The following is an 18,114-nucleotide window of genomic DNA, read 5'->3' on the forward strand; positions in this document are numbered from 1 at the left end:
CCAGTCCTGCACAAACAATGATGTAGGGGTGGTTTCTTGTGCTTGCTTTCTCGGTAATTCTTTCTTTCCTTGGGACCTGATTCAACTTCCAGTCTGTCTCAAGAACCCCAACATTAAGAGCGTGTATAGGCCTGCCTTACCTGACCATTCACTCTGCCCCTTTCAATCCTAGCTCACTACCCTTCCTGCTTTTCATTGCTCTGCCAGCTGGTGGCCCTTCTGAAATGCTGCTGTTACACTAATGCTTTCTCAGTCAGGTGTTAACTGACATAACAGCTTCACGCATCCACTTTTTACCACTTCCTCACCCTATTGTATGTTAACTGTGTGTGTGCTCAACAAGGGAGTGTTCGGCTGCCTTCTAGTTACACTGCTTACTCTTCATTTTCATTAAACTAACCCTAATTTGGCTCTTTGGGACTTTATTCTTTTCTGATATTAGCCACTTTCTGGAGAAGTTATTGCTTAGGAAAGTAAGTTAGAAAGCCGAGACCCTCCAGATCGTATACAGCCCTGAGTAAGAGATTAAACAAAGACTTAATACAGAAATCTTTAGTTGTGGCCAAAATCTAATACCTGTCCCATAATGGTGTACATTTCACCATTGTTTGGTTCCCACACAGGCAGTACATCTGTAATAATTGTTAGTAGTTCATTCATGACCTCTGGCCATTTAACTTATTTCCATTGAAAATCTTATTATGTGTTTTTTTGTCTTAGTTTATAATTCAATTTTGTCTTATGCTTTTTCTTTTTGCCTTTCTATGATGATTTCAATACTCACCACACATGTGCTTACTACTGGGGCAAAATCACCATAGTGAAGCATTTTAATGACAGCACTCTGTTGTTTTTTTTTTTTGCGGTACGCGGGCCTCTCACTGTTGTGGCCTCTCCCGTTGCAGAGCACAGGCTCTGGACGCACAGGCTCAGCGGCCATGGCCCACGGGCCCAGCCGCTCCGCGGCATGTGGGATCTTCCGGGACCGGGGCACGAACCCGTGTCCCCTGCAACGGCAGGCAGACTCTCAACCACTGCGCCTCCAGGGAAGCCCTAGCACTCTGTTTTTGATGGTAGCGCAAGGCAGCTTGTTCTTAGTGCTCCTTCACAAGGAATTGTGCGATGTCCCAAGGAAAAGAGAAGAGCTATTAAATAGCTGATAGCCCTGATGCAATGTCTTCTATTTCTTGGCCACATTCTGGAGCTATCCAGGAATGGATGTCCTTAATGACTTCTTTCCAAGAAAATTCTCCAGAGAAATAAGGTATCTTCCCCTCTCTAAGCAGTATTATTAAATGGAGCTTTTGTTGTTTGGCACACTGCCATTCAGAGGAGAGCTGTGATCTTGCCCCAGTGGGAGACAGAAGAGTACAAAATGTATCTTCTGGGTCCCAAGATCCTGACTACAGGTTAGAACACAGGAATGGTCTGTCAGCAGTTTTCTCCCACAGAAAAGTCCCTTCAGTTTCCTCCTTCTTTCATCCCTGAATACTGAGTGTTGCAGTGCCTAATACTCCATTCTGTTGTCACCATCCTCCATCTTTATAGAATTGCAGAGTTACTGAAAGTTAGGGAGCTTATAGTAGTCTCTCATTTTCCACATCTCGCCAAATTTCCCATAAGTAGGTAATAACAGGGCTGGGACTTGAATCCGTATCTCCAGACTCCCATTCAAGTTATTCCCCCTCAGCCCCACCGCAGTCAGCTACTTTATCCTTTCCCACTGTGTCAGTGATGAGCTCTGAATGATGCCAGTCATTTAGAGCTTTTTCTTTGATGTCTTTATCACTTTTTATTTCTATTTTTAATTGTGGTAAGATACAAGGATCATAAAATTTTCCATCTTAACCATTTTTAAGTATATAATTCAGTGGCCTTAAGTACCTTCACATTGTTGCACAAGCATCTACCTCCAGAACATTTTTCATCTTGCAAAACTGAAAATCATACCCATTAAACAGTTAACACCCCTGGCCCTATGCCTTCCCACTGTGGTGGTATCTCCTTGTGGTTTTTATTTATGTTTCCCTTATGATTAGTGATGTGGAGCATCTTTTCAAGTGCTTATTGGCCATTTGTGTATCTTCTTTGGAGACATTCTATTCAAGCTCTTTGCCCAAATTTTAATGTAGTTTTTTCTTGTTGAGGGTTTTGGTTTTTATTTATTTACTTATTTTTGGATAACTTATATAACACTTGTCTCTTCCTGAGAAATGTCATGCTAAAAAAAAGATATCATTTCAAGATATAACATGGGTGTAATTTACATAGAGCTGCCAATCTGGCATTTTTTATCAAAGATAGATTACAAGCCTAGTCACTGAACAGTTTAAGCATTTATCTTTCTTACATCTTAAAATGTAAGGATTATGGTAGACATAGAGGCCTATCTTTTGTACAAGTACTATTTGAGTGTCTGCTCAAGATGGCAGATCACAGATTTCACATACAGTGGGAGAAAGAAAAAAAATTACTGAACAGAGGAAATAATATGTGGTTAAAGAATTCTTTCTGGTGCTTCCCTGGTGGCGCAGTGGTTGAGAGTCCGTCTGCCGATGTAGGGGACACAGGTTCGTGCCCCGGTCTGGGAAGATCCCACATGCCGCAGAGCGGCTGGGCCCGTGAGCCATGGCCGCTGAGCCTGCGCGTCTGGAGCCTGTGCTCCTCAACGGGAGAGGCCACAACAGTGAGAGGCCTGCGTCCCGGAAAAAAAAATAATAATAATTCTTTCTGACATTCTTTGCGTACCAGATATTGCTGAGGTTAAATATGGTAACTACCTTATAGTCTGTTATTTTGCCTTTATTTCAAACACAGATGTTGCAAAATTTAACTACTCAGCTACATTTAAATAATGTTACAATGATAGTGTATATTAGTAAAGGCAAATGTGAATGTAAGAATTTGTTGTTCTCTCCCCTGCTGGTGGGAATTTCCAAAAAGCAAAACGGTCATAAGAAGTAAAATGGAAAACTTGGGCCATATTCTATAACATCACTGAACCTGTTCTGCCTTTGTTTGTGTTTTGTTAGGAGTTGTTTTTATCAGTGTATTATGACTATTTTTTCACTAGTCATTGTGATTCATTTCCCTTTATAGTTTAGTAATTACATTTGTGAAATATATTTTTAACACCTAATCACCATCAGGGCACTCTTAAGAGATGAAATTAGAAAGACCATCAGACATTCTGTCTTAACTGTATTGCTAATTTAGTACTAACTCATTTTTTTTTTATTGCAACTTGCTATTGGTATCATGAATGGAGCTTTAATTGTAGAGAATGGTCCTCGCTGAAATGGCACTCCCCTTGATTTAAGTGCCTTCTTTTAATTTATGGAGTATTCCTTTTGGGGGATTATTGTCAAACATTTTTTAATTATACTTCCAGTTACTGGAAGACAGATTGAAAGCAGGGCCAAACAATTAAGGTGTGATGAGCATAACTTTCCCTCCTCTCTACACCTTTCTTATTCTGTGCTCCAAAGCTCCACCCCAGGGAACGTTCCTATTAGCAAGACTAAATAAAACCCGGAACCTACATTCCTAAACCAAATCACATTCGTTAAGTTTACTTCTTTGGTGTTCCTAATTAAATTTATGATTAGATAAGTCTTGTTTTATGTACCATAACTTCTTTATATACTTAATTTCTTAAAAGTGAACTGGCAAAGCAAGTCATAAACAAGTTCATCACAAAGACCAAACTTTCTTTAATAAAGCAGGTTGCAAAATGTTCTCTTCACCTGAAATATTAGATCGCCACATTGAAATCGACTTGGACACCATCTATTTAGATAAGTGTTCTTTAGATCAGAACCTTGAACATCAGCTGTTGGAGTCATGGTGGGAAACAACTGCTATGATGGAAACTATATCATCATGGCTGACAGTTAGGGATCCAGTTTGGCTGACCATCCCTGATGTCATTAATCCTGCTTAATCTCCCTGCTTTTTCAAGGGAATCCAGCTAATTTTACAGAACCTTTGGAACTGCTTACACAGTCATGCAAAAAGGATAATTTCCAAGGTGCTCAAATGTCAGGGAAATGGATCCTTAAATAATTGAATAAGAAAAGGAAAGCTTTGTAATGATTAAATTACATTTGGTGGCACTTTCCTCTATCAGTAAATATATGCTACTGGAATTGGAAATACAGGGGCAAGCTTGTCCCTTGTAAGGTGGTAGGTAAAATATCTTTGTATGGAATCTCAGGAATGTGGGTGCATAAGGGTAGCTCTCACTCAGGCATTCTCTGTAGTGCATAATGGCTCATAAGAGCAAGAAATGCATCTGGTTTAGTAATATTTAATGAGTGAATTTATAAATACAAAAGTGCTCTCTTTACAACATGAGGAATATAGGCAATATTTTGTAATAACTATAAATGGAAAGTAACCTTTAAAATTGTATTAAATTTTTTAATTAAAAATAAATAACTAAAAGAAAAATATTCTTAATCACTAGAATCAGAGAAATTAAAATTAAAAAAAAATTTTAATTAAAAAAAAATAATGCTCTCTGCCTCATTCCACCCCACCTCCATTTTTGCAAACACAAATGTAGAGATACATGCACAATGAATAGCAAGGTTATGGAAGAGAGGAGGGAAGTGGAGAACGCCGGGGCTGGTTTACAGCTGGTGAGCATCGGTATAACAGTGCCCGTGGTGAACAGCCAGCAATTGTTCTGACTGGTGGATGTTTAAGTAGCAACAGTTGTTAAATATGTTGAATAACAGCACAGGTTATTTCTTTATTTAACTCATTTTGTTCCAGGCTAAGCACCTTCTACCCTAAGATATCCTTGAGATCAGAACCAAACAGAATTCCTGAAGGTAATTAAGAGAAATTGAACTGGGCAGGAGAATGAACTGTGGTCATGGGTTACTTCTGTCCCAACTAGACCAAGCCTCAGAGGCTTCACTGGCAGAAGGTTGAATCCAGCTAGGGAAAACCTTTGATAGGGGGCAGGGTAGTAAGTTAGAGTGTACACTAGTTTGGGAATCTACGGTTTAAGTTTAACCAGAGCTCTTTCACGAACTTTCTAACGAATTTAAGGGAAGTCATTTCAGTGGGTTTTCAGTGAAAAGTTTGGAAAATTTGAACTTTAGAATCCCTTCCAGTTCCATCATCTAATCAAATCAGGCATATCTTTTTCTAAAAGAGGATTTTTTTCAATAGTGTGTATAAGGACACAGTAATATGTATATAAGGACTAAAACCATAAACCTACCATTTTAAACTCCTGTTAGAATGGTTTGATATGTGTATGACATTGAATTCTACCTAATATTTTAAAGTTTGACTTGAAGAGTTATTTGTGAAAGTGGACTTTCAAAACAAAGCACCAACTCAGTCATCTAATCGTCAGATTTTCAATAATCCAGACAAGTTATGGCAAAGTCCTGCAATTTCTATTCCAATATAACAAAGAAATGCTAATAAGTCTGCAACATTTGCCTATAACTACAGTCTTTTCTGCACATAAAGAGAAAGCAACACACCTTTCATTCACTGAAATCAAAAGCCAACTATTAGCCAAGCTTGCCTGTTCATTCCTTGAGTATTGATTGCACATTATTATTGGTAGATATAATTAGTAACAACAGCTAATTTAAATAAATTTAAAGGATCCATTGTTGCAGGACTTCTCAGAACCTTTAATATCCTAAAATAAACATAAAACTTTTCCAGAAAAGAGCACATGGCATTTCACATTTCTCAAACCTTTTCCCAGTGAACTATTCCTTCCTTTTATTTATGAGTTATTAAATAAGTGGTCACAGGGATCATATTTTAGAAAACACAATGTGGGAAATGCTGTTTATATTAATTTTCTATTGAAGGGTCAAACAGACCCAATATTTATCTAATTGTTATGCTATCTCTGTCGGCAAAAAACGTTTTTTATTTTATTGCAACTCAGAGCCAGTATTGGAGTAAGAAAAACTCTTAATTATGATCCAATTGTCTAATTTTATATTGATGTCCAGAAAGGTGCAGTAATGTGCTTAAGTGTCATGTAGTGAGTTTGCGGTGGGTCTAGGATTGGAGTATAGAGCCTTTATTCCTTAGCCCAGTATTTTTTTTCCATTACACTTCACTGACTCCTCTTCCCATATCTGTCGTCGCTGATCTCAACAGAAGTGCTTATAAAGAACATATGAAGACGCTAATAACAATCAGGTGCATTTTAGGGTCTCCAAATAGAAGACCCTGCTGACAATTCAAATTCCATTTGTCCAAAACTGAGGTTGCTTCTTTCTTGTTATACGGCAGTGTATATGTAAGGAATAAGAACGTGGAGTTTGGAAACAACTCACTTAGATCTTCTTCAATATATTCAGTGATTCCCGCATCCTCGTCTTTGTTCATACTGACCCTTTAGACTGAATTGTTTTTCTCCCAACCTCTCACATATTGAAATTAAATATCTTGAGATGGCATTAAAGCACATGTAATAAGTTCATGATGTATTTTTAATTAAATTTAATTAAACCAAACAGTTTCTATCTCCCCTTTCCCTCTCACGGCTGCTACTGGAGATCCAGTACTAGAAAGTATCCACGAGATTCCGGTGCCCTTCCCTTAAATTAATTTTAATTGGCCTAATTTTATCTAATTATCCATTAATAATATCCATTTGAGTAGTGGCACACTTCCGAACTGCGCAAGATTCGGAACCATTTCTCCAAGATCTCTCTATTTATTAATGTTGCCTAGCTGACTGCTTAGAGACTATTCTCTGTTTCAGTCAGTAAATGTTTGTTGAGCACCTACTATGTCAGGTCATTGATGTGAGTGAAAGAAAAAGTCTTAATTTTTTTCAATATGGCATCATTTTTATTCTGCTTCACTTCTCATCTAGATTCTTCCTCTTACATTGTGTGCCAACCTATTTACCAAAAAAAGCTTCCCTATTCAGAGGGAGCCAGTTTTTACCAGCTAGACTAGGAGCCTGGATTTAGATGGGATTTTAAACTCATGATGAGCAGCAGGAAGGCACTCGGTTTTGCTTAATGGAGCCACATAAATTGGGTATGACCACATTATGCCTTGGCAAATTAGTTCCTGTACTAGTGAAGAATGATTTTCTAGTAGGTTATATAATCAAGGAGTTGTCCAAACAGAAGGCACTGGTGAGGCAGCAAACCATCATACCCTGTGGTTCCAGGGTTCCACAAAATTCACTTACCTACTCACTTGGATTGTATCTACAGGACCATATTAAATCGAGTTGTCTTCAAAAGAAATGCCAAATTTCAAATCTGAAACAGGCTCTAGGCCTTGGGGGACAGAATGCCACAGCTGTTTTTATTTTTTTTATTTCTTTTTGTTTTTTGGGGTTTTTTTGCAGTACGCGGGCCTCTCACTGTTGTGGCCTCTCCCGTTGCGGAGCACAGACTCTGGACGCGCAGGCTCAGCGGCCATGGCTCACGGGCCCAGCCGCTCAGCGGCATGTGGGATCTTCCCGGACCGGGGCACGAATCCGCGTCCCCTGCATCGGCAGGCGGACTCTCAACCACTGCGCCACCAGGGAAGCCCCCACAGCTGTTTTTAGATAAGCAATGCCTTCCTCCTCTTTTCTACTCTTTGCCCATACCCCTCCATCTTACTCCTTGTTCTCATAGCCAGAGAAGTAAAGCAGAGGCTCTTGACAAATAATGTGCCAGAGGAGCAATCGCCTCTGAGATGCCTTTTATAGCTTTGGGCTTTGTACCAAGGCTGGGGAATATTTAAGACCTCAGAAATTCCACTTTTGCTCCATGGAAGAAAAAAAGAAAATTTTAAGTAAAAGGGCAGTTCTTTCTCATGGCTTGCAGGCTTCATTCACTATGGTGGGTTAGAAATTGCCATTGAGCCAAAAGAGCATTTTCCAAAGTATATTCTGTACATGGATCAATAATTGTAATTATTAAAAATGTTTTTCAGGGTCAAACAGGTTTGGAGAATGAAGAGTTAAAGTCAAACTAGTGTTTTTGGTACAGGAAAATTAGCTACTTTAAAGTGCTCATGTCTCTGGTACATCTCTAAGAGGGATATAGAAAACGCTTAGTTTCCTAAACTTCTTTGGCCATGGAAACTTTATTTTATGCTGCTTCTCATGGGATTCCCACTATTCTATGGAGTACACTTTTGGAAATGCTGATCTATGAGAATAGATACATTATTTTCAGACATTGACGTTTCATATTCTTCTCCCAAAATAAAAATAGTGTAACTTTAGTTTCCAAGGAAATCTGTTTTCTTTAAATGAAGAGTAGTCTATTTAATCACCATCATTGTATTAGCGATTTAGATGCTATTTATTCACTGGAGGAGTGGTTTCCGCTAACCAGCACACCCCTGCAACACAGGGATACAATTTTCTAGAGATGAGATGAGTGATGGGTGCTCATTTGTGGATTCAGAGCAATGCATGTTCTGTTGTCCCACTCAGTGACTGAACCACTGTCCAAGGTTACCTTATTTCTGTATTCTAAACCAGGCTCCCCAGTCAGGTGTTTAGATTCCACATCCATCTGGCTTATATGTGGGCTTCCTCAAGAGCTTTTGTTTAAAAAAAAAAAAAAATGGTTAAAAGACATTTTGGAAACCACTGCCCTAAGTAGCTAAACTACTGAGACAGATCCAGGGGGATCAATTTGCTGTACATATGGAAGTGTATTCTTCTCCTATCCAAGGAGGATATGGATATGGAATCGGTATGAAACTGGCATAGAAGTGAAGCTTTTTGCCCAAAACTAAAGAAATAATAAAAGCAGAAGCCAAAATAAGAATCTCTTGGCTCCATAATTAGGGCTCTTTGAGTAAAGAATAATCCTCCCTGCCTTACCAAATTCTGACCCTAATTCATCCCTTAAACAAAGCAACCAATATTTACTGACCATTTACTATGTTCCAGACTCTTTTCTAGGTTCTAGGGTTACAAGACTAAACAATGTCCTTGTTGTAGAGAAGAAATAGGAGAAATATCAAGAAGCAAGTAAATAATCTGATGTCAAAGTTAAGCTCTGTTCTGGTTTTCTTGGAGTCATCTTCCAGGTGTACCGTATGACTGTCTGATCACAAGTTCTCTGTCTCACCTGTTCCCATTACAATTTGAAAGTTTCTAAGTTGCATTTTTATCTCCATTAGCTACTGTTTGCCTGATTTTGTCCTTTTCTACCTGGGTCCAGGTTCAACTTACTAAGCTTAGAAAGTTAGAAAATTTCTAGCTTCTAAAAAACTGAATTAGAAAATTCCTGCCTATCAAAAATTCCACATTAGTCTTTCTCTAGATTCCACCCTGAAACCTACCCATCCTTTAATCATCTGTTCAGCTAATATTAGGGCTCATTTTGGGTTTTCCACAGCTGTTACTCTTATTAACTTTCTTCACTCTTTTTTCTCTTTTTTTGAAGAATCCTAGAGAAGGTGAATTACTTCATTCCTCATTCTGGTTGTACTCTTTTTTGCCTTGTTTATCTCCCTTAAATTCTTAAAGCCCTGTCTTTCTTCACAACTCTACCTATGCATTCTTTCTCCTATCTTCACAAATCACCATGAAACACCACAACAAAAATCCCGTGTGCTGCAGCTAAGACCCAGCACAGCCAAAATAAATAAATAAATAATAAATAAATATTTTTTTAAAAACATTTTTCTCAAAGAGAGGCATATCTACAAGGTACTGTTTAACCCTGGACAATTACAGTTGAAATTTTCTGACTAGAGGCAGGTGCAGTACAGCCCAGATATACTATAAAGTTACACATGAGGAATTTGTTAAGAGTTCAAAATAATGCAAGACCATTTAAAATTACAGACCTCTTCAATTAATAGGTAAAAAGAAAGGACTTTGTTTCTTGGCTAAACCTCTCTGTCATTTCCAAGTGTTCAGTCTCAGATCTATTTTCATTCACCTTAGTTGTTCATGGTACAAATGTAAACGCCATATGTGGGGCTTTGAAAGCCTGGACCTCCCCTTTCCTAGGCCAAGATGACTACACAGCTCCACTCACCTTAAGGGTGACAAGTCTCCCCCCGTTTCTATTGCTCTGCATTGTAATGATACCGTTTAGTCAAAACCAAGCAACTGATACTTTATAAAATATCAAGTGACATCACATATGTGACATAGATAGAATAAGCCAATTAACTGCCTAATCGCCCCATATTCACCTTCATAGAGAAGCTGGCTTCTCACTGTGCTTAGCTCTCACATTTGGAATTAATGAGTAGGACTTTCATGGGAAGAACAGATCTGGTTTTTAATTCTTAACACCTGTAATGTTCCATACATCCTGCTTCTCTCAGGGACGAAATCCTAGGACTATCATACTCAACAGACCCTTAGAAATTCATTGTATGTCTATGATTTCCTTCTTAAAAAGTAGGGGGCTTCCCTGGTCGCGCACTGGTTGAGAGACCGCCTGCCGATGCAGGGGACGCAGGTTCGTGCCCCGGTCCGGGAAGATCCCACATGCTGCAGAGCGGCTGGGCCCGTGAGCCATGGCCGCTGAGCCTGCGTGTCCAGAGCCTGTGCTCCGCAACGGGAGAGGCCACAACCCGCAAAAATAAATAAATAAAAAGTAGGATCTAACTAAGGAAAGCTGTACCAATTTCACAGGTATGTGAACACTTCAAAAGTCCTACCTTTCACATCAGGAAATAAGTCTCATCCAGTACGCAGGTAATAATATTCCCAGTTAAGGGAGAAGAGCTCCTCCTCTTCCCTACTTCCCCTTGCTGAATTCCTTCATTATCTGTCCTTGTACCGAAGCTAGCTATCTAGGAGACAACTTTAATTTCTCCCTTTTTATTCCCCTCCATGATCATATTGGTGCTTGTTGCTAAAGGGGGCCCTGTATTACTACATTCCTAGCCAAGGGTTTTATGCATTTACTTAAAGTTTGGAGGCAATCACTGAAGGAAGATACAATTATACTCATTTTGGTATAGGAAATGGGTTGGAGGGATGGCGACTTGAAGTAGGGAAACTGGTCATGAGGCTGTTGCTAGGGTCCTGATGAGAAAGATGGAGCTCTGAACTAAGGTGGTGGAGAAGGGTGAACACTTTAACAAGATACCAAGGGCTGATAGAATGGGAGTCATAGAACTAGATGTCAGGTATAAGGAAGTGGGTGGAATCAAGGACCATCCCTGGTTTCCTATTTGGACAGTGCATGGATAATTGTGGAAGTCACTGACATGGGAGTACAGGAATCAAAAAGGGAAAAATAATACATTCAAGAGAGTTCTGTGCTTCCTAGAATTCATCAGACCACAAACCACCATTATTATCAAAAATAACAATCACGTGTGAGTGATTGTGTGACGTGCCAGAGATTTATAGATAGCTAAAACATAATCCTTTTCTGAAAGAGGTTTCGCATCAGGCCAGGTTGTTAAGTTGTGTACATACATAGATGAAAATGTGTGGCAGGCACACAAAGTGCCAAAAGGTGGTTTGGGTAATAAATTTTCTAGGCACTCAAAACCTACTTTTCTACCCTTATTTTCACTTCCTGAGAAGCTCTCAGCTCCAGCTAAATTACAGTTTTGTATTCCTTATTCTTCGGCTACCCCTAAATTTTTCTATCTCCACATCTTGTTTTTAATCTGCTTTCTCTGCCTATGTAGGTCTTTGTTTCTTAAAACCCTATTCAGTTCTCAAATTTTAGGTCAAAATACAAATCCTTCTCTCGTTCCCCCAATCAGAAATGATCCTTTATGAAGCTCTGTATTTGTGCCATTTTATTGAACTATTTACCCAGGCTGTATGATAGTTATTTTAGCACATGTCTTACATCATTCGTATTGCTCCCTGCCCCCGTCCCCCCCACCATGCTCAGTTTCTTTTACTGAAACCACATCTCATCCGTCTCACCCATATTTGCATCCCTTGTAATGCCTCGGCTGTCAATACATGTATGTGTTTTCAACTTACTAGTGGGCTTGAAGTGTCAGAAACAAGGGGTAATGATCAGCATATAAGATGACACTTGAAAGTTATACTTTAATTTCCTGGCATGCTAATATGTGAATTGAATACAATTTACTCTTGGGGACAAGTATATTAGGCACTGTATGGTCAGGCCACTCAAGATGGTTGTTTTCTTGCTCTGTACATCTCCTGATCCACCAAGTCCTGCTTCTCTCACATGAATATCCAATCCTCTTAATTATAGGGCCTAATTAGTAACTGCCTACGTGCTCACCCCCTGCCCCAGCTGCTGATTTCCCTGGTAACTGAGCCAACATGACGTCAGTTCCCCTATAAATGGTAGCCTCTTTCTGTGCCCGCCCCGCCTCGCCCCCGCCCCACCCGGTAGTGAAGGACGCTACCACGGCTTGCCTGCCTGCTCGCCCTCTGCTGTAAACAGTGGGGTGTCGCTCGCCCTCTGCTGTAAACGTGGGGTGTCGCTCCAGGACCTTTTGCTTAAGAGTCCCCGTCCAAAAAACCACTGAGTCTCTGTTGCTGTCTCCAGGCTCTTTGGTCCCAAGGCTGGGCAGCTATAAGGCTTGCAGGCCTGCGAAGTGCAGCCCAACCACTGGTGAGCCAACCAGGAGGCCGAAGAAACTCCCGTGAGTGCCGAGATGTCGGAAAATAAGGCTGGGGTATGGAAAGTTGCAGAGGTGATCCTGGGGAGGCCGTCCACTAGCATGTGGGGCTCTGTGGCAGCTGGCTACCATGGGAGATGTTTTTCTCTTCCGTCGTACTGTTGACATCCTGTTAACCTTAGAGCCTTCTTCCGGTGTGAAAGTAGCAGCCCCGTGCTCGTGGCTCGTCTGACTGCATGGGGATGGCTGGTGAATACAAAGTGTAAGAACTTGGCTTATCTATCAAGTACTTGGATGTTAGCTGGTCGGGTAAGACGAGCGTACCCCCGATCCACCACCCCTAAACAACTACAGACACAGGCTTTAGGGGTGTTACCTCGGGACAGGCTTGTCAGTTGGAGGTGGCAAGTCCACCAGAGGGTTTGGCTGGGGCATGTGGCAACGGCAGAATGTCCTTGGCTTCTGGTTCAGCTGCGGAAGGGGGCAGAGCAACAGTATTGTTTCTTGGAACAGCTGTGTGTAGTCTACAGTGCGTTACAACAGGTGGAAGCCATTATTCGAGGTCTACGGAGTCATAGAGTAATGCAAAAAAACCCCACTTTAGGGGCTTCCCTGGTGACACAGTGGTTAAGAATTCACCTGCCAATGCAGGGGACACAGGTTCAAGCCCTGGTCCGGGAAGATCCCACATGCCGTGGAGCAACTAAGCCCGTGCGCCACAACTACTGAAGCCTGCGCACCTATAGCCCATGCTCCGCAACAAGAGAAGGCACTGTGATGAGAAGCCTGCGCACCGCAAGGAAGAGTAGCCCCCGCTCGCCGCAACCAGAGAAAAGCCTGCATGCAGCAATGAAGACCCAACGCGGCCAAAAAAAAACACCCTACTTTACTGGTCATGAAGTTCAGGAATGGGCCAATACAAATGCCGTACACTGACATTTCCCCCTGCCCTACAGCCCCTGTGCTGCTGGGCTAATTGAAAGGATGAAGGGACTACTCAGCAACTGACACAGAAAACTCTCTTCCAACATGAGGACATGTCCCAGGAGCAATCGTCCCAGTGCTGACGCCCTGTTAACCCAGAGGCAACTAGTCAACGCAATCCAAGCTCAACTGTCGACCACCTACCGACTGCTGCCAAACGGTCGGTCAGGCCAATAACTTGCTTTTGCCCTTGACACAGGATCTACCCCCAGGGGAACACATCATAAATGACCCTAGGACTGGCAGGTAAGTCCCCAGTGGTTTGGGTTTGCTGCCTTGTGGGGAAGAGGATTAGAAAGGGATTTACAGATCTCACTGTCTTCTACCCAGCCCCACCTAAAATTACTAAGGTAATTAATCCAGGCCCCCTACTGGAGAAAGGCACTATCATATTAACCCCGTGGTCCGTTGCTACAGGCCTCTCCAGTGTTCGGCACTGGCTGTGGGGACTGAGGATGGAGAGGTGGTGGGGTACTGCAGGCCAGGACGAAAACCACATGCAGGGACAATGTGATCTCAGCGTGCTCTTACTGCTTGTATTTTGCTTAATAGTCATGATCTCCCCTGTGTTGTGCCTGTTAAACATCTTGCCTTCCCTCCTTAGTCTAAGTGGAGGGAATCTGTGGACTGGGTGACAGTGGTGGCCTCACTGTGAAATGAGTTTGATTGGGTCCCTGTCGCGAGAGGACATTTTCATCCTCATCTGGACTTCCATGAAAAATTGACCTGATAAGCGCCTGGCTCCAAAGTTTGCCCACCTCTTGGACTCGTGATACTCTTAAGCCTCTGGTGTCTGTATTGCATGTGTGGTATTTGGTTGGAGTGTGCCTCTGTATTCCTGACCCCAGGGATATCACGGAAAAGGGGCGGATCAAGATTGTAAGGCTCCTGCAGGGTGTGTAGGAGTGGAGTGTATCGTCAGGCCATTCAAGATGGCTGCTCTCTTGCTCTCTGTACATCCCCTGCTCGAGCAGGCTCTGCTTCTCTCAGGTGACTCTCCAATCCTCTTAATTATAGAGCTTAAGTAGTACCTGCCTATGTGTTTGCTCCCTGCCCCAGCTGCTGGTTCCCCTGGTAACTGAGCCAACCTGATATCAATTCCCCTTATAAATGGTAGCCTCCTTCTCCTCCAAGTTGCAAAGCTTGCTGTCATGTCCTGCCTGCCATCTGCTGTAAAACATGGGATATTGCTCCAGGACCTTTTGCTTAAGATACCCTCTCCAGTAAACCATGGATGTTTCCACCGCTGTCTCCAGGCCATTCCTTTGGTCTCAAGGCTCGCAGGCCTGCAAGGTGCAGCCCAACAGGCATACAGTGTAGATACTAACTGAAACCTAGCAGAATATGTAAAACCTAAAAGTGGTGCAATGAGTAGAGTGTTAGATGCAATGATAACCATTCACCCCTAGTTGAAATCGTTTTCACACAAATCCCGCTGATGAAATGTATATATTTAAAATTTCACTCCTTTATTTTTCCTTGTGTAAAATTACCTGCAGAGTAACAAAGAACTCTTATTTGTGACAAAGCAGCCTGTTTCTGACTGTTGTGCTCTTGAGTAGGACTGGTGACCTCTTAGGGAACAAACAAGCCTTACTATGGAATAAATTTATTTTTAATAGCAACTTGACGCTTGAAGAATTTGTAGGAAAGAAAAATACTCAAGGCTGCAAGTAAGACTGATTAAATAAAAGTTGGCTTTTGATTACCTGGAAGGCATAGCTATTAATCCTTTACAAAGCACAGATTTTATTCATGTCCATTGAGGTGACTTTTGTGGATGTTTCCATTGAAAATTTTCAGCAGTTCTTCTGATGCCATGTGTTAACTGAAGTCCACATTGATTGCTCTTGATTTCTCAGAATCTTTTATGTCCTGATATGTAAAGGGGGCTCCAGAATTTCTTAATGGGAGAACTTTAGACAACAACCAGACAAGTCTTCCTGGCTGAGAGGAAGGGCAATGGAACATGCTGCTGCATTTGCCTCACAAGCTTACTGTACTTACATGGGTTGTATTTAGGGTGTCTTTGGGCATTGATCTTCTTCAAGTCAAATAGACAAGAAAAAAAGGCCACAGTCAATATTAGAGCTGTATTAATTTAAACGTCTTTGTTACTTTTATATTTTTCTAGGTCTTAGAAGACCGTCTTCAAAAGCCCAAGATGAGGTTCACACTTACACGCTGGTGCTTGACCCTCTTCTTCTTTCTGAATGTAAGTGAAACAAAGTTATTCTAAGCTATGTTAATCAAGAATGCTGAGGTAGTATGATTATGATTGGGCATTTGCAAGGGTAGACATTGTTCTCCAAAAACCAAACTATAATTTTCTTTAATGTTTTGTTAACAAATCTCCTCTTAATATTATTCAAGGAAAACTATTACTAACATTTCATACATGTTAACTTAATTTTAAGGGAATTTACATTTTGTAATGTTATACGTCAAACTTTATGGGAATGATTGCTAATGTAGCCCTTCTGTACCTGTTTGAATGAGGATAGTTTATTTTATTATGTAAGACTGTCATGTTATTTTAATCTTCAGATAAAGTACAGTATAATTTGCTAAAAGTAATCCAGTACTTGGAAATGTAGGTACCTTCATGCTCTTCGAAATAAATTTTAAACAAGAATATTGTAGAAACTACTGGAATATTTTATCTCGTCTGTAAATGTCTAAGCCTTATGTCATATTCTATAGATGCAGAAATATTGGTATATTCTATTCATACTGATATTATTCATCTCAAATGAAATCCTATGTGATCAACTATGTGTACATATTTTTAAATTTCATAAAGCATATAACTAGACATAGATAGAAGAAATCATAAAGTAACTACTAGATAATAAGAAAGTTTGAGTATTATCCAGTCACCGTTTTTTGTTTCTTTTACAAAGAGTATATAACTTTTGGTATGTTTAAAAAAGTCACTTTTCTCAAAACTCTTGCCTAATACATTTTAAAATTCAAAGACTGAAAGAATTCGTATATTTGCATGAGCACGACAGGTGTCTTATGGTTTGTGGGCATTTTTTTTTTACTAGCAAGCATTGCATAGGGTACTTAAATGGCTTTGTGCTCTCTTCACTGTAACATAAATTTTGCTTCTGTGTGTTTGGATTACCTATTGGATTTGGAGGATTTGTCCATAAAAAATTTCATACATCAGTTTCTTTCTAAAACACTCGTTATGTTCCACATTTGATGCTCTCTATAGAAAAGAAAATTCTTAAACGACGTTGACCTTAATTATTCTAAAATGTCACTTCTTGGATACATTACTAACCACTACCAATATATTTTTGAATTCTACTGACCTGATTTCCAAATGGCCTTTAAAAACCATCAGTTTGTGTCACTGCATTCCATTAGCCTCATCTACTTTTACCAAAACGACCCACTCACTTTCTCTTCTTACCTGCAGTAATACAATAGGCTTAGAACAGTGCTTGGCACTTAGTGAGTGCTAAAAAGATGGTAGTGATGACAATGACAACAATGATGAAGACATAATGCTTCTCAGAAGAACCTACAGTATGTTGTTGTTCACTTAGCTGTATTCCCCTATTTGTGTTGAGTTTATGATAATATATGGCAGTTTTGTTTATATAATGCTCAGGTAGAAAGTACATAGGACACCAACCAGGCATCTGATCCTACCTGGAAAAAGCAGGGCTAACACTTTACAAAGCTCTATTTTATCCTTTGTTATTTTGAAAGGTATGAGTGACTGAAAGCTACAAGTAATCTGAACGTAGACATTATCATTATTAAGCATGGTGACATGGAAAGTTGTTTACATCAGCTTGTGGATTCTGGATTCATAGTCCTGTTAGAGCAGTTCTGTCTGTGGCAATCAATAGGAATGTCTCCCTTCAACCCGGTAGCAGGGATCCCCACATTCAGTAGGTTTGGACCATTCCTCAAAATTCTACACAGAACAGCTCTCTACTTGTTCTGTCTCTGTACTTGTAGAAACCACCTGTAACACACAAGGAGGCTGATTGCCTTAATCAAAGTAGGAATTGCTTAAACACAAAGTAGGAATTGCTTAAACACATGGCCATTCAAATAGATTGCTTTACCTCTGGACCCCAGGATTAGTGTGGATGAAACTTTCTAGAATGTAAGCTCCATGAGGGCAGGGACCTTGCCAGTTTTGTTCATTGCTGAATCTTCAGAACCTAGAACAGTGCCTGGCATGTGGGAGGCACTCAAAATATTAACTGAAAGAACAGTGATGTTTCGGCTGCGGACTACAGCTGTCTGTGGCAGCTTGGTGGTCGTATGTGTGGCGCCATCTATTGGAACCTTTAGGAGTGACATCACATATACGGTGGCTAAACTGCTACGTAGGACAACAATTAAGAGGTGGTTTTTGTTTGATTTTGGAAGAATCATGCAAGATGGCTTGAATGCAAAGCTTTGAATTTCAGTCTTTATTCAGAAAAGCAACATGCCCTTAATGTCTCATTTCTATCTTCATGGGAGCATAAAATTATATATTTACATTCCACAAATACATAGAATAAACATAACACTTATGATAAGCTGAATATTGTTTTTCACATTGCT

General features: G+C 40.5%; 1 protein-coding gene across 1 annotated transcript in view; it reads left to right on the forward strand.

Annotated features, from left to right (window-relative positions):
• Positions 1–15,673: 15,673 nt before the first annotated feature.
• The window catches only part of CALCR (calcitonin receptor), a gene marked incomplete at its 3' end in the record, with an annotated part of 65,373 nt that continues 62,932 nt past the window's right edge, over positions 15,674–18,114 (forward strand). Inside the window, exon 1 of the mRNA XM_082847069.1 lies at positions 15,674–15,748. Within this exon, the coding sequence (XP_082703195.1) occupies positions 15,698–15,748 (51 nt within the window). The 5' untranslated portion in view covers positions 15,674–15,697. The remainder of the gene's footprint in view (positions 15,749–18,114) is intronic.

The sequence above is a fragment of the Leucopleurus acutus genome, assembly GCF_964270905.1.
Source record: "Leucopleurus acutus genome assembly, chromosome: 9".
Classification (NCBI taxonomy): domain Eukaryota; kingdom Metazoa; phylum Chordata; class Mammalia; order Artiodactyla; family Delphinidae; genus Leucopleurus; species Leucopleurus acutus.